This window comes from Sceloporus occidentalis, unplaced genomic scaffold (genome assembly GCF_023333645.1).
Source record: "Sceloporus occidentalis isolate IW3139 unplaced genomic scaffold, rSceOcc1.0.p SCAF_34, whole genome shotgun sequence".
Lineage (NCBI taxonomy): Eukaryota > Metazoa > Chordata > Lepidosauria > Squamata > Phrynosomatidae > Sceloporus > Sceloporus occidentalis.
The window spans coordinates 7,610,645-7,635,721 of record NW_028317014.1 but is presented as its reverse complement, the minus strand read 5'-3'; the positions used below and the strand labels follow the sequence as shown (position 1 = coordinate 7,635,721).

Below are 25,077 nucleotides of genomic sequence, written 5' to 3'. Positions count from 1 at the left end.
GAGGAGCGGAGAGGACCTACACTCTAATTTCTCCGACTGTGTGTGTTTTTTCCTACAGACAGCTTCTCACTTCTTATTTTGCAACACACAAGCTTTGTGAAAACTTGCTGTATTTGCATTTGAAACTCTTCATTTAAAAATTCCAAGATGGCAGCTTCCAGCTGTGATGTCATCAAACTGCGCCAAGAGCTAAATGGTTTTGGTGATTTTCAATTAGGTGCATGAATGAATGGGGTGCTTTTGCAGTTCCTGCTAGTCATATTGTTAACATAACTGTCTGAATTCCTGATGAGGCCAGAGACTATGAGCATCGCCAAGCCATGGTTTCTAGACTTTTTTGGTTTCAGAAGCTTTGTGCTCCTGCTTCGTCCTTTGGAATTATCACCATAGTACTGTAAGGTGTAGGGCCACAGTGGGTACCAGGTCTTAGGGCCCCTTATAGAAAAAAAGGAGATCTATACAAGTCTGACACAAATACCTCCTAACATGAAATCATTTTTATTTTTCTAATGTTTTTTCTTGTTTATTGCCTGTGTTAGGGATCACTGTAGTAGAAATATAAACCAGGCCCTCCAAGAAAAGGGGTGGAATGAAATATTAAGATATCTGAGGGTGTAGAAGGCTTAGGGATTGCTACATGGTAACAATTTCCACAAGCAGCCTTTCCCGGTGATCCGTACGGCACGTTAAGTCACCGACAGACCAAACACAACACCGCTACAGAGAGATGGATGTGATCACAAAGTGTTAAGACTGTATAATGTGGAAAAGGGGTTGTGGGGATGCTCAGCGAGAAGTGCGCATGCGCGGGGAGGCTGCGCTGCTCCTGACTATCGGGCCGAGCTGTGTTGTTGGATTGGGCCTGGACAGGTCCGTCGCCGTCGCTCTCTTACGTAACATTACACTCGGGCGGCCGGAGCGGAAATAAGTGCACATTGCGCTCCCGTGCTATGGATGTATTGCTGGCTTCTGATGGGTTTGCTTTACTGCAGTAGTCGGTGCGGCCTGAAGCAGGGGAGGATGAAGCAGTAAAGAAGGGAGGACCCGGAGTCAGCTCCCCGCACAAACACCCCCCCCCCCCGCCAGGAGAGCCCGGGCAGCAGCCAACTGTAACCAACATGGCCCAGGAGAAAATGGAGCTGGACATGGAGATCCCGGGACCCCCGAGTGACGGGAGCCTGAGGAGGTCAAACAGCGCCCCCCTTATCAACGGGCTTAGGTGAGGGCAGCCTAGCCGGTGGGTAGGGGGGTAAACTGTCGGGGAGACTTTGTATGGGGGAAGCTAACAGGGTAACCGGGGGGGGGGGGGGGTTGTCGGTGACACTCAGAAATCATGGCGTGTGTACACTTTTTAGATAGAGGGACCTGTAGCATGTGATACGTGTGTGCCTATAAACCTCCATACAGGAGGACTCAACAAAGCGTGACGTGCCCGCGGAGCTCCTGCGTGCGGCCAGGTTGCGCAGGGTGCCCGCGGAGCTCTTGCGTTGCCGGGTTGCTCAGGGTGCCCGCGGAGCGCCTGCGTGTGGCCGGGTTGCGCAGGGTGCCCGCAGAGTACCTGCGTGTGGCCGGGTTGTGCAGGGTGCCCGCAGAGCGCCTGCGTGTGGCCGGGTTGCGCAGGGTGCCCGCAGAGCGCCTGCGTGTGGCCGGGTTGGGCAGGGTGCCAGCAGAGCTCCTGCTTGTGGCCGGGTTGCGCAGGGTGCCCGCAGAGCGCCTGCGTGTGGCCGGGTTGGGCAGGGTGCCAGCGGAGCTCCTGCTTGTGGCCGGGTTGCGCAGGGTGCCCGCAGAGCGCCTGCGTGTGGCCGGGTTGGGCAGGGTGCCAGCGGAGCTCCTGCTTGTGGCCGGGTTGCGCAGGGTGCCCGCGGAGCGCCTGCGCGGGGCCCCGGGGAGATATTTTTCTTTTTCTCTATATATTAGAGAGAGTGTAACAGTTTGATTTGCGTGTTGTGTTGGATCTACTCTGAAACACTGAAATGTTCTCTGTGCTGCATCCCGCGTTGGCTGTTGTCACCCCAGCAATCTTCGGCTCTGGAAACATCTGGAATGACTGCTGGGTGTTTGTCGCGTGGTTTTCGGGTCTGAGTTTTTGCTTCTGACAGTTTGTTTTTGCTTTTTGAATAGTGACAGTTCGCAGGTGTTCCAGCCGGATGCGATGAGAGCGCGCAGGAACAGCACGACTGTCATGAATCGTCAGAGTCTGGTATGCAGCATCTTCATTTACTTTGTCTGCTAATCACGTCCAACCTCCTATAATGTATCAGAGAGTTTAATGGCGCTTAAGAGCCATTTGGCCCTCAGCCGGTCCTCGGACTTCTCTTACAGTCACAATGGCTGTATGCCTGTCCTGTGAATGTTTAAATGTCCACTTCTGCTGGGAGACAGCTCCACTTACCTAATACTCTCTCAGGAGAGTTAAAAACAAAACAAGCAGCAAAGGTTTTTGTTTAACTCTTTAGTTGCAAATTGATCAGAGCGTGAAACATTTTAGAGAGACCAGTGTTTATCAGGATAGCCCTTTAGTGTTGCGATAATCATCCCGAAGTCATGTGTTGCACTTTGACAGCTCACCAGGCTCAGTTGAATACTGCTAGATAATGACATCATCACGGTATGTTTACCTTATTTTTCCTCCTCCCGAAGTTCATCTCCTGATAATACTGGAGTGAGAGATCAGCTTGGATGGCGCTTTGAATCGATCAGAGCGGTTTGAAGTGCTTTTTTTTTTTCCCATGTTCGCTGCTCAACGTTTCAGTAAACCGAGCAGGAGCCATGGTTTCCAAGTCAGGTTCAATAAAGTAAAAAAAAATGAGCGAACAGTTTAAATAAAGAAAAAAAACACGGTGGCGTCTATCTATCTCTATCTATCTATCTCTATCTACCTATCTACCTATCTACCTACCTACCTATCTACCTACCTATCTACCTATCTATCTATCTATCTATCTATCTATCTATCTATCTATGTGTGTGTTAAAGGAGGTGTGATGCATGTCTGTTAAGGGTATAGAATACGCTGATTAGAGGTCACAAAATGCTTTTTTACATCCATAAACCAGCAGATAAAAGGGCTAGTCCCGCCAGTTGTTTTTTTATTACTAGTATCCAGTTGTGGTTGCCAGGCAGGGAAAGCCACCCAGGACAGACAACGATGCCTGTGTGCAGATATAGGGACAGAATGAGATAACATCTGCTTTCTGTCAGTGATCCTGCGATACTGTATACAGCACTGGATTTTATGCTCAATTTGATTTACTTCCCGCTAAAGGAACCCAACGGTTCTTAACGGTAATGTTTAAGGCTGCAGAAGCAACAGGTCACGATGCGCTCAAACCTCAACCCTTCCAGTATTCTGCTTACTGAAGGATGGCGATCAGTGAGTTGCCCTAAAATAATTGCTTTCCGTTAACGGAAGGTTCCCGGGAGGCACCCTCTTTCCTAACCTGCGCCTCGTGTCATCAGCCCGCAGTAGTAGTCGGCCTGGCGGTGTACCCCAGCGGCACCCACGTGACTTCAGAGCGTCTCTTCTCGTTTCGGAATCTTTGAGGCTACAAAAATCTGATAATTGGATGACGTTTGCTTACGCTTTTTTTGAGACGTACGTTTTTATTATTTTAAGGACAGTTTTTATAGAAAATATAATATTGGAACACAAGCCAGTATTTCTCCAGCAGACAAATTCAACCCGTCAACTCTGTGCCAAGTGAATTCACAATGTAACTGAATATGTAACCGTTCTCATTGTTAGCAAAAGGGTGTGATCATTAAAGCAACGCTAATGATACACATAAAATAAATAACACACATACAATAAATAATACTCAGAAAAATGTTTCTTTATAAAACACAGAGTACACCTCTTTCTTATACTCTTAACTTGCATGCCGGTTATCTACGACTTACTGATTTAATTGGTGTGACTATCACCGGTTATACGGCATCCTACAGCAAATAACTTTATACATCTGGGATCCGTACATTAGCTCGGAAACATACATTCATTTCCATACCGAGGGTTACCGGACTCATGGTCTGCGCCCTGAGCTAATGCAAGTCAGCAGCTATCAATGCCGTGTAGGGGCCAGAACAGCTTTGTAAACGTGATTTTTGTATGGAAATTCCTTCTGACGTTTATTTTAAGGGAAACATTTTTTTATATATATATATATATATATATATATATATATATATATATGTGTATATATATTTTATCCCCTCAATTAGAAATCATGCGGTGTGCACGTATTTCCATCATCCCCTCCTCATTGTGGACTCACTTGTTCATGGTGTCCTTAAGGCAAGGCAAAGGGGGCAGCTAGCCAGGACCAATGCATTGCTTTCGGGGGGCTGTATGGGTATTTACGCGTCCAGCGTTGCTGCAGACATGAGGTCACTTTTCTACCCGCTTGGTGCTGCATTAATCACTCATTGTGTCATTACTGCCACTACCTCATTAGTCAGGGAAACATACTTTCTTCTTCTTAAGTTTTTTGTTTTTTACTTTTTATTTAAGGTGCTTCCCATATTCAACACTTTCCTCATTTTGCACTTTTACGTTTTTAGATGGTTGAAATTATTTTTGTAGTAGTTGGGCATCTGACACAAATTTATATTCATCAGTCAAAGCTTATTCCAGCCATACCTGCTGCATTCACAAGGAAACACGTTGCAAGAGGTTAGAATGCTGCATAAGACACACAACCGTGAGACACTTTGGAACACTTGGTGTTTATTCACTAACGTGGGTGTTTGAAGGTGCATTGAGGTGATAGAAAACAATGTTATGAATGCAAACCCTTGTGAGCTTTTCTTTTAAGGCAGGCCAAGTCTGCACAGCATCATGCTCAGTGAAGTCTTTGAGACGACTTGAATGTCATATTTAGGTATTATCCAGGATCTGCATTACAATGTGAAAAAAACTATTATATTCATTACTACTTTTTTGGGTCCTATTACCTAATGCTCAAGATCTCCAAGACTATCAGTTTATGATTATCAGTTTATAATAATCCCGCCACCCCCTCTGTCTACAATTCCTGACATCTCTGTTATGTGTACAACGCCACCGTCCAACCAGCTGACCAAGTTGGCTGCCTTAGTCTCAGGCATCAGTCTGCTCTCTCCTCCGTCCCTCACATCCAGTCCCTCACCAATTCCTGCCGCCTTCACCTGAAAAACATCTCCAGAATCTGCCCATTCCTCACACAAGAAACGACCAAAATATGAATCCACTCCCTTGTGATATCCCGCCTGGATTATTGCAACTCGTTACTAACCGGTCTCCCCCTCTCCTACCTTTTTACCGCTCCGATCCATCCTCAGCACTGCAGCTAGATTAATGTTTCTCTGTCACCGCTCCTCGTCTGCCGCTCCTCTGTGCCAATCGCTCCACTGGCTCCCCATACCCTCCAGATTCCACTTCAAACTCCTGACCTACAGAACCCTAACCCCCTTATATCTCTCCCCTCCTATCCAAATACCCCCAACTGCTCTCTTCTGCCGTCAGTACCTCTCCCCACTCCCGCGTCCAGGATTTTACCAGTGCTTTACCCTTCCTATGGAATTCCCTTTCCCGTTCTTTCAGACTTTCTCCTTCATACGTGACTTTAAAAACCCTTAAAAAAAAACGTTTTTTGAGAAGCGTACAACATTTCTTCCTAACACACTCAGCCAAAATCCTGATCAAGCCATCTAAACAACCCCAAAAGCTCATCCTGACTCGACCAACTCATTCTAATTGAAGCCGTCTTCTCCTACTGTTTCACTTCCCTCTCAACCACCGACTAGATTGTAAGCTCACAAGAAAAGGGCCCTCTTCTGCTTTTCTATCCATTCTGTTATTGTTTGAGATTTCAAATGTTAAAGTTGAAGCAGGGTATCAGAAGCGATACAGTGAATTTAAACATGCATGGGACAGTCATAACCCAATCCTGGATCTGAGCCAAGACCAGGGACTCATTAAGGTCTTCACATCTGCCGTGAGACTCGTGTTTTTGTGTTTACAGTCCTGTGTATAGTAAATCTGTTTGGCGTTGGCCAAAGCCTGCCTTTATCGCAGTTTGTTCCCATGGACTTCCTTTATCTGTGGACCTGGAGGCCGCCATGTTGTCAGTCGTGATAGTTTGGTTGGCTTTCCACCGCTTTAACACCACACTGAGCTGATTCTTTATAAGAATGCCAATGTCAGTGGCTAACCGGGCAATTAAAACCAAGCCATTCTATTTGCCAAATGGCTAGTATGCAGTTGCCTGAAAAAAAACATATACAAAAGCTAGAACTGTTTTAACATAGAAAACAAAGCAATTTTTTAGAAAACATTGGACAGATGTATAGGACCGTTCCCTTTTACTCCCCACGGTTCTGTGAGACGTATGCATAGTCTGCTCCGATAGCGAACGTAGGCGTTTTATAGTGAAACTTGTATTGGGCTTTCTGGGTGAGAGGGGGATCTGTTTGAATTTCTCTCTTAAATGTGTTATTGTCCTTTTTTTGTGTACATTCATAATTCACTCTGTAACCATTGTATTAATGAAGACTGCATATAAGCCTTCATGTCTATGGCATGTGATAATGGCGCATATCTTGTTTCTTTATATAACAGATTGTGCCATCGTCTCCTGTTCGTATATCAAGCAGCAGGCTTCACCAAATTAAGCAGGTAAATCAGCAATCAACTTTGGACCTTTAACAAATGATAAATAAATGCATTAATGCTCATGTTTATTGTACCTTCTCTTGAAGTGCCATTTGCCCACCACAGCCTTCGTCGTCTTCACCCCTTTATTTTCTTGCTATGGGAGATGGATGCAGGCTCTACACAGGGAGGCTCCTATAGCTAGGAAAACATGACCTTCTGTAAGTGTGGTGATACCCTTACATCATAAGGGTGACATCACACTATTAGTGAGCCGCAGTGATTATTTTTGGAAGGCTGAATTGGGCAAATTTTACAGCTTAGAATGTGATGTCATCAAAGTCCCTGTTGGTGTAATAGTCAGGTGTCCCAATACTGTTGTCCATATAGTGAGTGTGTACGTGTATTTATAATATAGCGAGTACACAATCACACGACTGTCATTGGTGAAAAATTCCAATTTTTTTCTAACAGATCTGGTAATGCTCTTGCAGACAGGTAATAAAATTATACCAGTAAAAATGTGTTTTTTCAGACATTAAAAGGCTGTGATCATAGTTATTTTTTAGGGTCCATAACGCCACAGAATCCTCTTAAACCCCCACCAATGTGTAACTGTTAGAGAATAGAAACCAGAATCGTTGCCTCATGAGCCTGGCCCGCTTCGGTCTCAGACACGCTCTAATTCTAGTCCCGTTACAAACCGTTAACACCTCCAGCAGAGGTTCCACTAACAGCGCAGTAAATGCGGTGACGCGGGGTTTAGGAATGTATGATCGGCGTCTTTCCTGAGTCCGTCGGACAGCTGAGTTCTAGCAGGTGATGTCATGCTTGGAAGCAGTCATGCCCTGTCACGATTAGGTAATTGGAGCTGTATCTTATAGTAACTCTCCATTAATAAATGCTTGTCCTGCTAAAACCCTCAGGATACTGCTGGATATTTCTAGCTCTTGGCTTGCGGAGGCAGCAAAAAGTTAAGCTTTTCAATAAATGTACCTTTACCTGCGATAATCCCAAACATCCAACTAACCAGAGCCAGGAAGCAAATGAATAATCTCAGCCTCGCTCAGTGCACATCTTCTCTGGCCATACAGAATCCCATCGCGTGCTTTTATAAATAAAATATAATAAAGTAGCACCGATTGTATTTGTTCTCTTATAATACTCTCTGGTGGGAGATCTGGTACGTAGCGCCTACACTCGGCTGACCATGGTGCTGACAGATGATGTCACTTTACCATTATATATATATATATATATATATTATACGTACATCCGACTGCACTGTTTGCTCATTGAAACAAGTTGTTTGCCAGACTCCCATCGCTAATCCTTTTTTCTTCTTCTTTGCTTATAATGGTGTGTTGTGTGTGTTTCAGGAGGAAGGAGTCGATCTTATGATAAATAGAGAGACGGCACATGAAAGGTCAGTGTCTACATGGAGGATCAGGTAAGACACATGGATGTCTGCCGACATGTTTGTGATCTGTAACCGTTTGCATTCTTGTTGCAGGGAGGTGCAGGTAGCGATGCAGATGAGCCAGTCCTGGGAGGAAAGCTTGAGTCTGGTAACCCTTTTTATGCCTGTTCCGGGCCATGTTTATTTGTATAGGTGGTTCGCATGCAATCCATCCGGCTTAAGTGTGCACGTTTTACCCGAGAACTGTCCCCGCTGCACAAATTTCATCTGATCCCAGCATCCTACGTTATCTTTAGACGTCCTTTACTAGCATCCATCCGTGCGATGTGCTGTGGGGCCCTGTCTGTGGCGTTGGCATCCTAGTCTATTGAATGGGCTACCACAAAGGTAGATCCGTGCAGTACAGGGAGGCCTTTAGTATAATGGAATAATCCTGTGCAAACAAATATAACCCGAGCAACCTATGTACAAGATTTACTATGAGTTCGCAGTTTGTCATGTTGGAAATGTATATCTTTTATTTTTGCGCTTACATTTGTGTCATTCTGTTCTTCCAGAGCGACAATGATTTAGACAAGTCATTCTCTCCAAAACGAATAGATTTTGTGCCCGTTTCCCCTGCTCCTTCGCCCACCAGAGGTATTGGAAAGGTGAGTGACGCGTAACGCTTAACTTTACGAAGTCATTTTATGGCTCCTTTCCTCGTGCTTTTGAAGACATAAGATGCCATGTTGGTATATTGGACGTGTCCCGCAGGGCTCCCTGTCTTTGAAAATATTTTTGCACATCTTCTAGCTTTGCTGCACAAAGAGTTGTGGGTTCAATTTGTTTAATGTGACGAGGGTTAAGCGGACATTCGGTTCTAGGCGTCACACGTTTATACTCCTGACTGGTTAAATAGCATCCCTTGCCAATATTGTCACCGTGTGCGTAGTTATGAAGTTACTCTATAATTATGTGCCGATCTGCTTGTGTCCGTTCATCCTTAAATGTTATTTCTTGCCTGTTTTGTCCTTTCAGAAGTTTTACCTATTTTATTGTGCTATAGGAGCCTCTTTCATCTAGTTGGTATGCTTTAAACTAGAGAGAACGATAAATATAATGTGTATTGTACATGGTCTGTCTGACAGATGATGTCACTTTACCATTATATATATATATATATATATATATATATATATAAGTTCATCCGCCTGCACAGTTTGCTCATTGAAACATGTTGGTAAGATTAGGGAAGAATAGATGTGACCGCAGACTCCCCCCCTCGGTGTATATAATATGTTAACTGCCGTTGCTTAATCTTGTCTCGTGTTTATTACCATGGTAATTCAGTTACAAAGAAAATCCCACGTGTGTTTGAGTCCTGAGTGCCCTTATTTAAACCAAAATCCTGCAGCGGTTTTACGTGGTCTTTAATGGAAACATTACCCACTTTTCTGTCACGTCGGAAGAGTTCACAAGATTAGTATTTTTTTCTGCTCAGCTTCATTTTAATTAAAAACAATTCTTTTAGCTTCTATTGAGTTCTTATAAAAAAAAAAAAATCTCACAAAAAAAGTAAGGAAGAGGATATTTGGCGCACGCTGGGCGATGTTAAAAACTCTGCATACAAAACTGGTATCTTGTAGCCGAGCTCCTAACGTATCTCGAGGAGACTGTAATACGTGACAATATATTTAGTGTCATTGATCTGTTTCTTGGGGATGAAGATAGGATAGTTGTCAAGATTGAGATCTGTTTACAGCTTGTTTATATAAATCAGGTTTTTTGGGCATAATCAAACAAAAATGAAAATGTCCTTTGATTTGCATGTCGGAGATAGTAACAATCAGCATGTGGATGATTCGTCGTTTATTTTTTGTTTCTAGCAATGTTTTTCGCCTTCGTTACAAATTTTTGTCAGCAGTAATGGCCTGCCTCCCAGCCCCACGCCTAGTCCTACCAGACGCTTTGCCACGTAAGCATCTCATGTGTGACAATATCGTGTTTTACAAAAGTGTCTACTTCTCTGCTAACCTTCTGAAGCTCGTGCCGCTATAATTTCATTATCCGGTATATCCCGAGACAGTTTCATCGGATATTTTATTGAAAGTAATCAAACCATGTGAGATATGGAATGTAGGGTCCAACATCTACCCTCAGGCCGCATTCTATAAGTAACTTGGCGTGACCGGTCTGTAATGTAGCGGTTGGACCTGATTTTATTTTTCTTGGTTTTCTTCTTCTGCCCCTTTTAATGAGTGATCTGACTTCAGGTTTCCTTAATTTAAGCAGGAGGAGTCAGAGTCCCATTAACTGTATTCGTCCAAGTTCTCTCGGACCTCTTAAGAGAAAAGGTAAGAGGACATCCTTCCATGTATTTCCACGTTGGCAATGATTTCGTGGCTAATCTTGTGCAGAACCCGGTAACAAACAAACCAGCCAAAATGTAACGTTGTTTCTCCCGAGCGTACTGATTAGAAATTCTTCTTCTAAGGTGAAATGGAGATTGAAAGTCAGCCAAAAAGACTTTTCCAAGGAACTGCAAACATTCTTTCTCCTGATGTTACACATTTATCAGATCTTGGCGCGTGGTGAGCTTCATTTTTATTCATAGTCATTTGAGTTAAAACTTATTATGAAATTACTTCGAATTCTGAACATCTTGTGTGTGATCTACAACTGAACTGTGAAACACATTTTTAGAATAAGAATCCAGGCTAGATAATGACTGTATATAGGACTGTATGATATAATGGGACTGTATGATATAATGGTATAATGGGACTGTATGATATAATGGGACTGTATGATATAATGGTATAATGGGACTGTATGATATAATGGGACTGTATGATATAATGGGACTGTATGATATAATGGTATAATGGGACTGTATGATATAATGGGACTGTATGATATAATGGGACTGTATGATATAATGGTATAATGGGACTGTATGATATAATGGGACTGTATGATATAATGGGACTGTATGATATAATGGGACTGTATGATATAATGGTATAATGGGACTGTATGGTATAATGGGACTGTGTGATATAATGGTATAATGGGACTGTGTGATATGATGGGACTGTGTGATGTAATAGTATAATGGGACTGTATGATATAATGGTATAATGGGACTGTGTGGTGTAATAGTATAATGGGACTGTATGATATAATGGTATAATGGGACTGTGTGGTGTAATAGTATAATGGGACTGTATGATATAATGGTATAATGGGACTGTGTGGTGTAATAGTATAATGGGACTGTATGATATAATGGGACTGTGTGGTGTAATAGTATAATGGGACTGTATGGTATAATGGGACTGTGTGGTGTAATAGTATAATGGGACTGTATGATATAATGGTATAATGGGACTGTGTGGTGTAATAGTATAATGGGACTGTATGATATAATGGTATAATGGGACTGTGTGGTGTAATAGTATAATGGGACTGTATGATATAATGGTATAATGGGACTGTATGGTATAATGGGACTGTGTGATATAATGGTATAATGGGACTGTGTGGTGTAATAGTATAATGGGACTGTATGATATAATGGTATAATGGGACTGTGTGGTGTAATAGTATAATGGGACTGTATGATATAATGGTATAATGGGACTGTGTGGTGTAATAGTATAATGGGACTGTGTGATATAATGGTATAATGGGACTGTATGATATAATGGGACTGTATGATATAATGGTATAATGGGACTGTATGGTATAATGGGACTGTATGATATAATGGTATAATGGGACTGTATGGTATAATGGGACTGTATGATATAATGGTATAATGGGACTGTATGGTATAATGGGACTGTATGATATAATGGTATAATGGGACTGTATGGTATAATAGGACTGTATGACTGCTTTTCTTTTTTCCATTATTCTTTAGTCTGTCTTCCGAAACCCTGGATGGAAGTAGCAGCAGCCTCAGCTCATCGTGCGGCTCCCCTGCTAAAAACCTAGTTACAGAATCTCCTTCGTCGTCTGACTCCTGCTCCCTGTTCATGCCAGTTGACCATATTTCACCAAAGTGATACACGAGCCGGGTGGTGTGATTCCCATCACCCAGCGGAGGATACACTCTGATTAAATGCCTCGAGACGTTCATAGTTATGTTTGTGTTTTCACTTTCGCGCTAGAAATGTGAGTTGGCTGTTTCTCATCTAAGAGCGGCCCTTGAGTGCCTTTGTGCTTTATTTACTTCTGGATATACAATGGCTCTTCGGGCAGGAGAACCAGGACAGGAACAGCTGGACGTACCGGCTTCATAAGGATCATAGTAGCTGATGTCTGTGGTTCATTCTGCCATCTTTTTTTGTTCCCAAAAGTGGAAGGACTTGTAAAGTAACAGACATTTCTTTTCAGTTATTACTCAGTCTTTGTAGGAAATTCTAATTCTCTGCACGTGACGATTCGCTCAACTGCTCTGTGGTCAGTTTTCCAGTAAAATACTTCAACTGAGCTTATTTTGTATTAAGGCCAATTTGTTTTGTTTAAGCTGCTGACAACCCTTTGTCCCCAACACTAAAGCAAAGATCTATTTATTTATGGGGGATATGAGTGAAAGGCTGTCATTCTGTAATATACGTTACTACTGTCGGATGCTCTTTTATTGAAGGCTTGTATTTTAGTATTTGTATCGTTTGAGTCTCTCGAACGTTGTGATCTGAATTAAGGATTTTTAAAAGTTGCCTGAATTCTGTTTTTAATAAAACGACCCTTACGGAAAAGCTGACTGTGCAGTCATTTGACTCGTATGGTTAAATGGTTCTGATGCGTGGATGCCGTGTTCTGTGCGTTGAGATGGTTGACTGTGAAGGGTAGGAGGCTTATTAGAGACCATTGTTGATGATGGGCATAAGCATTGCCATAGATCTGCACGTCGCTCAAAAGTATTCGGAAAGTCAGGGCTTGCCTGGAAAGCTTAAAGTGGGACTCTAAAATAAACACAGATGTTCTATGTTTCCACTTACATACATTATTTTGCCAAGTGCTACGTTATTCTCCATCCTCGCAACTTTAGTGTTAAAACTAACAGAGGGGAAAAAAAACCTCATTTGATCGTCTGATTCCCAAAGATCATCCTTTATGATTTTTGTAACTCGTTTTCGTATTTAGAGCCCATTATTGAATTACTTTGACGGTGCAGGTTTTAGTTTTCAGGTTCGTTACGAGTTTAAGGATGGCCTGGGGTTCGTCTGTGTTTGTGGACACTGACGGCAGCTGAGGCTGGAGGCAGGTCGCTGGGTTTGTGAAAGCTTACTGTGTCGACAGAATGGACAGCCCGTCGGATGCCGTGGACTTAAAGACAAGGGATGCCCTGTACAATCCCAGTACATTCCCAGTAGCCACTTTCCCAATAGCCTAGCAGATAGCCTATTCTTATATGGTTCAGACAAAAAGAAAACCAGTTTAGAGAATAAGATACAGATATCATATTTTGTGTTGAAGCTTAAGAGTCGGGAAGCTGTCATGTATGTAAACCTTTTATTTTATTGTAATCACAATGCACAAAAGCATTGACTTTTTTTTACTTGTATATAATATAATTGTATATTATAAATTTACATTTTTAGACACGCCAGCCGTTCATGTCTTTTAATGAATGCATTGAGGCGTTCATCAGAATCTAATTCTGTGTTTGTACCGTATCCCTGCCCCCGCTCCTTGGCTTGCAGGGCATCTCTTGCGCAGTAGTGCATACACGTGCCATACTCTCTGCCCTCAAAGTCAAGAGCTGCCTGGGCAAGGGTTCCAGGGGTGTCTTAACGTGTTTGGCCTATTAATACATTTACTATCCCTTTAAAAGAGATAGGGATAGCTGTTGCCATCACAGCTTTCAGTGTCACTTAACGAGGCTACCATTACCTTGTGTTTTTCTTTTGTCAGGATAATGGTTGGAAAGATAATTATTTTAAGAATTGTCCTCACGAAAGCCGAGACCCCCCAGCACCCCGTGTCAACCCCCGGCTTTATGTGACTTTTTTCCCTGTAGTAAATTATCTTCCTTCAACAGCAGCAAGCAACAGGGGAGAACGAACAGGGAGGAATAATCACGAGGATCCTAAAATAGTAAAGATAAAGCTTATCTGTCACTTTTCCCAAATCCTACGTTTTACTCTTATAGAAGAAACAGTTTATTTTGACTAAAATAAGCAATTTCCTGCAAACAGTATTATGATTTTTTATTCTATAGAAGTACAATATGCAGAATATGGGAGAGATGACTCATCCGCTTGAAGCTCAAGGGTGTAAAAAGTTTCCATTGCTTCTTCGTGTCCTGTATAGATTATACAGCGATAAAACCATCATTTACATTAAATGGAAATAAATGTAACATATATTCTGTGTAAATGCAGATCCAGTGTTGTAGGCGTCTGTTTCATATTGCGACTGCTGAAACGGAGAACACAATCTATTCAGTGGCCAAATCCCAAAGGACCTTTCCTCCGAGACTAAACAATATAAATTGTGTGATATGGATACATTGCTAGAGAAGACATTATGTTCTGTATGAGTGATTATCTGCATTTACGTTTGGGGTCACTTAGCTGTTTTTATGGGAAAAAAATGAAGTTTCTAGCTGTGTCAACGTAATTACAAAAGGATTTGCTAAAATCAATTAACCTTTTAAACTTAAACTTGGATTAGTGAAAACAACATGCCATTGGAACACAGGAGTGATGGGAGTGAGAAAGGGCCATTGGAACACAGGAGTGATGGGAGAATGGACAATTTCTAAGCGACCCCAAACTTTTAAACAGTGTTTTTTATTTTGTTGAATGCTTTTTCATAAATATTTTTTATCAGTTAGAATTCTAATTTTTAAAATACATGTGTGTGTGTGTGTATATATATATATATATATATATATATATATATATAAAGATTTTTGTATGTTTGAATATATATATATATATATGTGTGTGTGTGTATACCGTATTGGCTCGAATATAGGCCGCACCCTTAAAGTTTGGTACTATTTAAAAAAATATATATATTTTCAAAGAAAAAAATACACAGTGGAATGGTAAACCAGTATTTTGTCTAGTGAATGAATAGGAATACATGTATTTTAACATTTTTGGTATCAGTTTGTCAGCATATGTTATATACAGACAGAAAACCAATAGCCATTTTAAGGTCCCCCCCCTTAATTCATAATGCACCTTACTTACAGATATGCCACTGACACCCCTGATATGCTTTATGCACCCAGATATGCCCACCCACCCCCTAGAAATGGCCAGCTGCCCCCTAGATATGCTTTATGCCCCCTAGAAGTACCACTCTGCCCCCCTGATATCCCACTCTGCTTCCTAGAAGTGCCCCCCGACTTGCCAATGCACCCCCAGACTCCATGGTGTCTAGCGGGGCCGGCTAGTGGACGTCTGCACGATGGGCTGCCGGCACTTCTATGGTGGAGCACCGGAAGGTTATGTCATGCCGGTGCTCCACCATAGGCGGAAGTTCTGGCAGCGGAGGTCATCGCGCAGACGTCCACCGGCTGCTGGAGAGAAGGATACAGGTCTCCTGCAGCACTGCGGGGGATCTGGATCCTAACCCTGCTGCTTACCCACAGCAGGGCTAAATGAAAACGTAACAAAAACACATGCAGTTCCGGGTGACACGAGCTGCGCATCCCTGCACAAAACCCTGAATATTCGGGCCAATACGGTAATCACATCAAATATTGTGGGTATATTGTCACTGAAGCACTATGTTTGGGCTAAACATCTGCCCTTTGATAGCCTTTGAAAGGCTCCTTAGAATTAACACAAAAAAGTAAAATAAATGTGTTTGGTACATTAAATTTGGTGAGAAGGGGCCTTGAATTGATTACCCAATTGGCACCAACAGAGAAAGTATGTTTTGTAAAGTTTCATAGTCCCTTTAGTCTGAGACATAAATATTTGACTTGTTTTCTTGAGTTTGTGAAATTTATGAAATGTTAATTGGTTTTTGTCTTTGGTCCAAATGGACTTCATGAAGGGCAGAATAGGTAGAAAAGGAAAAAAAAATGTTTCAAAAATATTTTAGGTGTGTTCAGTTAATAAAGTTATGCCTTTAAACAATAAATTAATATATTATAGTATTATTTTGTGTCCAAAATTAAATGAGAAATGGAGAGTTCTTCTATAATAGTGACAGTACCTTCAGGGTCACCTTCATGTCCCTTTGATAGTGGGTTGACAGAGAGGCGTTGTGAAATGTAGTTACTGTTTATAAATATATTCTGTTTTATAGTCATTGGAATCAAAGCAATTTTTCCCTGTTTTCATTTAATTTCAGGTTGCCCAATGATTATCGCACAATGCGGCATTAAGGGTCAGCTTCTATACTATATGCCTGACGAAGGCCAGTTCTGCATTGGAGGTGCGGAGGAGGCCGTGGGCATCAGCAGGGAAGTAATGCTTTTTGGGTTGTGTGGTTCTCTTTCTGTAGTTTGTGTATATTTGCAGGTTCTGGTCGAGCAGCTCATTAATGGTGTCCAGAGAAGGCTTTGAATTGCATGAGACTCTCATTTGGGCTACAATGCAGGCAGTCCCACTGATCAGCACAACTTGGGAAAAAAGTAACAATAATAGTGCAATATTGTAAAAGCACAATATTAAAAAAAAAAATGAATTGCACTCACAAACATAGCAGGAAATGAAGGCACATCACAAAATGTTCTTAATATCTTCTTTAAAATCTGGAGGATCAAAGAGACTCCAATGGTGCAAGACCTCAGCAAAAAAGGTAAAATGAGGGTAAAATTACACTTACAGCTAATTTTGGCACAACTGAATGTTATGCACAATCGCTTTTTGGAATAAGAGTCCAGTCGATCTTGCTCGCAATAACCGAAAATCCAAATGGTCCCAATCGGATCTCAACGCGTTTCGCCAAATGCAAGTTTGGCTTCCTCAGGAGAGTTGTGATATAAAATAATAGTAACACATCAAATGAAATAAAGTGTGTATATCTGTATTCCTGGTTGGTGTGTCGCCACTGATTCCGCTCATTGGTAAGCAATATAGCCATGAATAATCAGACAGGACTTTGGCATAGTGGCCGGCTAAGCGATATACGGCCATGTAGCATGAAGGAATCTGTGAGTTATGCTTAGATAAGTGTCTTTTGAATGATATTGGCTGAATTCTTGTTTTGTTTTGTGTATTTATTGGTCACTGATAACAGCAATCCGGGAATCTGAATATTTTTGCTGTAAAGTAATGGTCCCTATTTTCACTTAACCCTTTAAGAGAACATTTTTTTTGCTTTTATTTGAAATACGATTTGCTCTTTGTTTTGTTAAGAGGAAAACAAGACCTACCTCTGCTGTTAAATGGAGATTTAACCCTATGTATTATCTACCTGTAGACTCACCTGGTTGCTCAAATATCCTAATATTTATATTGAGAAGTGAGATCCAATAACTGCACAGAGCCATTGGTTAATAATTGTTATCTGTAATACGAGATACTGGCACCAGCTGAATAGTAGCGTTCCTGAGATCCTCATCTAATACGTCTTTCTAATGAAGTTATTGCGGTTGATTGTTAAATGACTTGATCATTTGTTGAAATGCTTTCTGTCGGTGTTCCCTCCCCAAAATCTTTTCAGCTCGTTTTATTCTCCGCATTCCACGGGAGCGAAATATACCGGAGATGTAATGGTGTTTGCGTGGTAAAAGCGAGCGCTCTTATGGGTCTTAAACAGAATAATATACATTTTGCAACCTTGTGTTTCTTAATTAATTTAATGCAGTTTTTTCCTCTGATACAATTCTACCTACCGTGTTTCCCCGATAGTAAGACACCCCCGATAGTAAGACGTATCGGGAGTTTCAGAGGGGTCAGCTAATATAAGCCGTACCCCGAAAGTAAGACATATGTCTTACTTTCGGGGAAACACGGGGGATTTGCCTACGGCCTACGGCCGCATTAACGCAGGGCATAAGGGGCGCCTGCCCCTTAGGCCCGCCGCACCTGCGACCGGGTCCGCCACTCTAAGGGGCCGGGAAGTCCCCACCAAGGCCGGCCTTACGTGTCTGCGGCCGCACAGGATTTAAATTAAAACATCGGGGTTTTTTTTTTAACTTTATTTAACATCCTCCATGTTAAATAAAGTTAAAAAAAACTTTATTTAACATGGAGGATGTTAAATAAAGTTTTTTTAACTTTATTTAACATGGAGGATGTTAAATAAAGTTGAAAAAAAACCCCGATGTTTTTATTTAAACCCTGTGCGGCCGCAGACCCCTAAGGCCGGCCCCTTAGAGCAGGGCCGACCTTTGGGGTGTGCGACCGCACAGGGCGCCACACTCCAGGGGGTGCCAACCTGCGGCACCCGGCACCCCTCCAGAGACGGACAGTAATGTCCGCCGCTGGAGGAGCAGGCTCGCAAGGGAGCGGTATCGGAGGTCTTTAACAGACCTCCGGCTCCCTTGAGTGATTTTAAGCCGGGTTCAACCCGGCTTAAAATCACTCAAGGGAGCCGGAGGTCTGTTAATGACCTCCGATACCGCTCCCTTGTGATCTGCGCGGCAACAGCTGTTGTGCGCCGGGGTTTCTTGTCAGATCCCGGCGCACAACACTGAAGCCGCGCCCACCGCTGTCCGTGCCCTCTGACCCGGAAGGAGACAAGAACTGGCGAAGAGGAGGAAAAGAAGCTGAAAGAAGAAAGGAAAGGTAGGAAAGCATTAAATTCGAAAAAATTTTCCCAATATAAGACATACCCCGAAAGTAAGACATAGTGGGGCTTTTAGGGATAAAAAGAAAGTAAGACGCTGTCTTACTTTCGGGGAAACACGGTATGTACTTAAAAATGGAAAAATAAAGAATTCATCTCCACTGGTGTATCAATGAAAGGAAACTGAGTTTAACACAACTTCTCAAAGGCAAGTCCTCGGACGTTCTGGATCTATCTGTGTTTCCCATCAAAAGAAACTAAAAACACTCTAAAAGAACAAAAGGAAAAGCCGTTGTTTTTATGATAAGTCATTTATAGGCATACATATAAAATGCAGTCTCTTCGGATCTGGATCACAGACACCATTAAACAAAGATTCTCGGTTGTCTTAAACAGATTCACTGGTACTATGCATTCATCCACTCAATTACAGTAATACATATATTATATATTATACTTTTGTAGTTTATGCTTCAAACCATCGCCAAGTCTTCTGAAGTGCGCACTTTGGCCCAATGGGAGAGAAAGGCAGGTCCACATGATGAACAGACACATTCACAGTTCTAATAGACTACGGTCTTCACGTCCTCAGCACCACCATTGTTATAAGACCTGAAAAAGAGACATACGCATGTTACCTACGAGGACGATCGACAAATACAGGTCTATTCGCCAAAAGGTGAGGCCGTTGTATTAAGCATTACAATGTGGGCTCAACACCAGCTCATCCGTTACACTATGGAGTTTATTCACTAAAGTTCACAGAAATGTTTGCAGGAAAACTGATTGAAGGAACATGAATTCACAATGGATTATGGAGAAACCAGTGTAATTCCTAAAGCTAATGCTATTTCTTAGGATAATGTAGAAAAGGGTGCAGTACAATGAGGATCCTGTGCTGGAGATATCAGGTACAAGGGGTCCATTGGTTGGAAAAGGGTTGCACTGGGACATTGTATTCTTTCTTTCTCTTGGGCTGTACAGTGCAGCTATTTAATTTATTTAGTAGTCAGTGATGTTAAGCAATAAGTCACACGTTCACATCCTTAGTTGCGGTTTGGCGAGTCTATAAAACATTCAGGTGGACCTGGGTGAAACCTATTCACGGTACATGACTGGGCAGGCCCAACAATGTCTGGGTTTATAGACTTTGCGTGTCCAGGGTGAACAATAACTGTAACGTGTGATTTACTATTTAACAGAAAACTACACCCCGAGGTTAATTGGAGGATGGGACGTATCTTACTTAGGGGTGACGGATCCTCGTATTTTAGGGTAGGGTAACCTAGAGGCTTTAAAGCTCTTTTGCATTGTTGACACAATGACCCCCCCCCAAGCAAGTTATTAATACGATCTAGGATAAGTAACAAACGTGGGAGGAGGGCTAAAATGCCACCATCGCTCTTGTATGTAATAGGAATGTAATATTTATTTTTCACTTGCTTGGTCAGAAATGCTTTTGATCTGATAAAGGGAGGACTCCCGAAAGCTTGTCTATTATTTTAAATACTGTTAGTCCAATAAAAAAGGTATTACAAGATTCTGCAACATTCTGTTTTTAGCATTGCTTGGAACAGAAACGATGTTATTGTCTGAACTACTCTGCCATTAATGGTCCTCTCGCTGTAAACTCACACCTTCCTCTCCACGACCCACAACTCTTTTGTTATTGTTAGAAAAGAGACTGTTAAACACATTTTGGTTTATCTACTCCGGGTCTCCACTTTGTAGCAAACGGGAAAAATATAATATCCGAACAAATTAAACATTTAAGTCTAATGCATGAGAAATGCATGGAGGCGCTTGACGTTTTTAGGAGTTTATATATATATATACCGTATTTGCTCGATTATAAGACGACCCCTCAAATCTGAATATTAATTTAGGAAAAAAAAGAAAAAGCCTGAATATAAGACAACCCTATAGGAAAAAAGTTTTACCAGTAAATGTTAATTCATATAAACAATTTTTTTTAAATAAAAGCTATGATTGAGAAAAATATTTTGGTTTTATTTCCTTCTATTTTCCAACCTGCCCCCCAGTTATGCACATCTGCCCCAGAAATGCCTTATACCCCCTATATGCCACTGTGCCCCATGATATGCCTTTTAACCCTCTAAATGCCACTGTGCCCCATGATATACCTTTTAACCCTATATGCCACTGTGCCCCATGATATGCCTTTTGACCCCCTATGTGCCACTCTGCCTCCAGAAATGCCTTATACCCCTATATGCCACTATGGCATTTAGAGGGTTAAAAGACATATTATGGCAGGGGTGTCCAACCTGCGGCCCTCCAGCTGCTGCAGGACTACATCTCCCATAATGCTCTTTCAGCTAAGTGGCTGGCAGAGGGGTATGGGAGATGTAGTCCTTCAGCAGCTGGAAGCCCGCAGGTTGGACACCCTTGTATTATGGGGAAGAGTGGCACATAGGGAGGTTTAAGGCATTCAGGAGGCAGAGTGGCGTATAGAGGGTTAAAAAGGCATTTCTGGAGGCAGAGTGGCATTAAGGGGGTTAAAAGGCATTTCACAGAGCACTCTGCCTCCAGAAATGCCTTATGCCCCCCATTTATAACTCCCCCGGCCCCCTTCAAACTTACCGGTGCTTCTGACTTCCCTGTCATGTAGCCGGGGCAGTGTGTAGATCCCACGCACTTCCGCTGCAGCCGGAAGGAGGTGTGGCTAGCAGCGGGGGTTGTCTGCGTCCATCGCGCAGACCTTCCCCGACTGTCAGAGATCAGAGTTCCCCGCACCAGTACGGGGAACTCTGATCTCTGACAACCAGGGAAGGTCTGTGCGATGGAAGCAGACAACCCCCGCTGCTAGCCACACCTCCTTCCGGCTGCAGCGGAAGTTGTCTACGCGAATCGCGTAGACATCTACACGCTGCCCCAGCTACACACCGGGGACTCAGAAGTACCGGTAAGTGGGGCGGGGGGGACAGGAGGTCCCCTGCAGCTGCGGGGGATCTAGATCTTAGTCGTCTCATAGTCAGACCTATATAACACACACATTCAAACTAACACCATACACTCAGGCTTACACCATACACTAACACAAACTAAAAGCATACGCTTGCACATGCTAACATCATACACTTACACACACTTTCTCTCATACAGCTCCCCTTTACATCGCCGTATAAAGTTAACCATATTGGATGCTTAAACAAGTACATTGCACACAAGCGAAATGTAGAAAAATGGTGGTGACAAAAGATGTTTTACCTAACACATAGGCAGCCACTAATTTCTGATTCACACTTAGGTGGAGGTAGAGGGGGACCATGGATTCCATTTCACCCAGCGTGGGCATCATGAGTGCGGCTATGCAAACCATGCCCAGGAAGACCATCAGCAAACTAGGTCCTGAGGAAGAATTTCTGACATCTACAAGAAGAAGAATCCATGTTTTTGTTTCTCTGACGCACACACTCCCTGTTTATGATGTGTCCCCGTTGTTTGGGCTGTCAGAGAAGCACCTGCTTATAACCCCACTATTTTAGGGATAGAAAAGTCGACACGGCTCAATGTTACCCACTCCTGTCTCTATCCCACCCACAATGTATTCATAATAAAAGTTTGGATGATATACAACAAAGGATATTTTAGCATATATATATATATATATATAGATGGATGCAAATTGGATTTGCCCACTTTTATCGCTCCAGGATGTCAACGTTTCATAACTTCTATAAACAGGATCTACACAGGTTTGGACTAAGGATGGCTTTATTAATCATGTGCTGACCTGGCTGGCAAGGTGTCTGTTCAAAGAAAACACTTTCTTCTAGGTGTTCTTTGATCCTCTTCTCCTCCTGTTCTTTGTGCTGTTGCTCCTTCGCAGACGAGAGAAGTGTTGCTATCACCTCTTTCCGCCCCAACGCCTTCCTTTGACTTTGTTCAGACACTTGTAGACGGAATTTGTCAATTACTCCAAAGTGACTGGCGCGGACATCCTTGTGTCGAATAACACTGGAACACAAAAAAATACCAAAAACATTAATTTATTAAAAAATAAATAAAATGTTTGAGAATATAGCAGTTCGAAAAAAAAGGAACCGGCAATGTGAGTCCTAGTGATAACTTTTTACTATATATTACAACATGTAACGGTAATGTTGGCATGTTAAAGTGTTTATTTCATTCACATTAATGTAAATGTATGTAAATATAAATGACTTAAAAATTAGTTTTAACATTATGTCCTTACCTTAAGATCCATCCAATCCAACTGTGGGTCCATAGTAGTTTGGTAAGGTTCCCATTTTCCCCAAATCCTATTACTTTTATTAGGATTGGTCCATCAACCAATGCTTTACTAGGATTTATAGTAACTGCATTATAAGATTGAGAATATCTGCACATGCGCAGCATGTATTTGTACACTAAAAGGACAATCTGTGTCCCTTACAGCCCTACCAATGAAGAATGTAAACTAAGGTACTTTGCAAATACTGACATATTACATTTGTTAAACATGTAAGGAACTCATGCCCCCTCCCCGGTCCTACTTTTATACCAGTCTTGATCGCAACTGAGTCAGTACAAAGGTAATGCTGGGGATTACTGTCCATGAAGCTTGATATATACTTACATATCAACACAGCACTGAGGTTTCACAGCACCTGCAGCATCTACAACAACGTACTTACTGGGGGATGTACAGAGAACTGAAAAACAAGCAAGAAAAACATCAACACCGTTCTTCCTACTGCTCGATTTGTAGGTAACAGTGTGCACATTGCGGCATTTCCCAGTCCAACCCTTTTATGCTTTGATCACGTAGTCATGTCACATCTAATGTTTTAATACAGATTTATATTAGACTTGACATACACATTCCTGATAATTTTGTGTGCTGCCTTCTAAATACTTTCTTCCGGGTTCATATCACAGACTGTGAGAAGCAGCTCACTGATTGTCCCTTTTCCCCTGGAGAATGGATTCATCGTCCAGTAGCACCCTATCCTTGGACCCAGTGTGGAAGCATGTCTAATTAAAAGGCAAGTGTGCTTGAAGGTGGACAAGCTGGCTGTAAATGTGAATGAGCCAAGTTGGGTGTTCAACCAGCTCCTGCCCAATTTACCGAGCTCTTACGCCAGCTGAGCATGATGGGCCACCAAGATACAACATGTCACCCTCAGCTCTCTTCAAGACCAAAAAGATCTAAGGACATGTTCAGGTCTTGCTTGAGTCCCTCTACCGAACAATCTGAGGCAGGTGATGGGTTTGATCCCCATACCAGTTTGTCCAGTTCTAGCTATGCCAGTTTTGTGCTTCAGCTTTAATGATTTTTTTATGGAATTGGCCAAGTCGCCATTCTCAAACGTTGCTGACTTTTTAAGGTAAACTTCACTCCAGATAGACTAAAGCACGCTACATATTTAACATTCGTTGCTGAGAACAATTTTCACTTTCTACTGAGCTTGGCACGGTCAAAGGCTAATCGAAGAACCGTGGGAGTACCCAGGTCAACTCTACCTTTCTTGAAGATAACCTAACTTTCTAAGCAAGTAACCAATTGCAGGGCCACCATGTTTAAAAAAGCATACCCCATCTTCCCCAAGTGCCCCAACACTACATTCAAAACAATGCATTGGTAATCAAGGTGGGGATGCAGGAGAATACACCAGACTGCAGGGGCCCCATTGGTCCTCCAGACGCTAGGCCTTGATAACGTAGCCTTGACCAATTGGCCCATTGTGCTCTTTTTAAATCGCATACATATTAATATTAATATAAGGTTCCCCAAATAATTCCCCCCTACAATAATATGATGGGTTGTTTAACCCCATGAATACAAAATAGAGATCATAACTCATTTTAACACGACATCTCAAACCTCACCAGCACCTATAAGGTTCATGTTAAAAGATGTCTCAGCACCACACTGATCAAGCTGATCAGGGAGAATCTTACCTTTAAACTTTAAGGCAAATTCATAGGGGTTATACAACGTTAACACCTGCTTGTGAGTCGACTGATCATCGGCATAAAATATGAGTTCCGTTGGAAAGACGAACACGGGAAGGCTTCCTTCCACTAGCTCTGGCTGCCGTTTTTGTTGCTGCATTGGCACAGTATCTGTATTTCCCCCCTCGGCAGCTCCTTTTGTTTTGAGGATCTTCCAGATTCCTCTGTGTGATGCCGTGAAGACCTCTAGTGCATTCTGTCAGCTCTGCAGGAGAAAGAAAACCTTTAATACCGCAGTCCCTGCTCAGCCTAAAATAGTTTCACAGCAGTAAGCGAGAGGACGGAGTAAACAGCTGACTGTCAAGACATAATTACAACATGCACGCTTCCATTAAGGCCTCCATGTTTG

At 42.4% G+C, this 25,077-nt stretch overlaps 2 protein-coding genes across 9 annotated transcripts; one reads left to right on the top strand and one right to left on the bottom strand.

Annotated features, from left to right (window-relative positions):
- Positions 1–1,118: 1,118 nt before the first annotated feature.
- LOC149298207 (P2R1A-PPP2R2A-interacting phosphatase regulator 1-like) lies at positions 1,119–12,103 on the top strand. 7 transcript variants are annotated; one of them, XM_089487727.1, is made up of 11 exons: positions 1,119–1,219; positions 2,122–2,200; positions 2,670–2,679; positions 6,597–6,655; positions 8,011–8,057; positions 8,145–8,199; positions 8,609–8,701; positions 9,920–10,008; positions 10,326–10,387; positions 10,528–10,624; positions 11,959–12,103. In XM_089487727.1, exons 1-11 carry the CDS (start codon positions 1,119–1,121, stop codon positions 12,101–12,103), a joined length of 837 nt encoding a protein of 278 aa, XP_089343853.1. The 7 variants fall into 7 exon arrangements, with proteins under 7 accessions (XP_089343853.1, XP_089343850.1, XP_089343849.1 ...); XM_089487724.1 differs by having other exon boundaries at positions 10,323–10,387; XM_089487723.1 differs by lacking the exon at positions 2,670–2,679 and having other exon boundaries at positions 6,599–6,655.
- Positions 12,104–19,326: 7,223 nt separating this feature from the next.
- Positions 19,327–24,828, bottom strand: LOC149298206 (motile sperm domain-containing protein 1-like). Of its 2 annotated transcripts, XM_089487763.1 has the most exons (5): positions 24,675–24,828; positions 23,350–23,425; positions 22,504–22,727; positions 21,978–22,139; positions 19,327–19,358 (listed from the first exon to the last, which is right to left on the bottom strand). In XM_089487763.1, exons 1-5 carry the CDS (start codon positions 24,826–24,828, stop codon positions 19,327–19,329), a joined length of 648 nt encoding a protein of 215 aa, XP_089343889.1. The 2 variants fall into 2 exon arrangements, with proteins under 2 accessions (XP_089343889.1, XP_089343890.1); XM_089487764.1 differs by lacking the exon at positions 21,978–22,139.
- Positions 24,829–25,077: the final 249 nt, after the last annotated feature.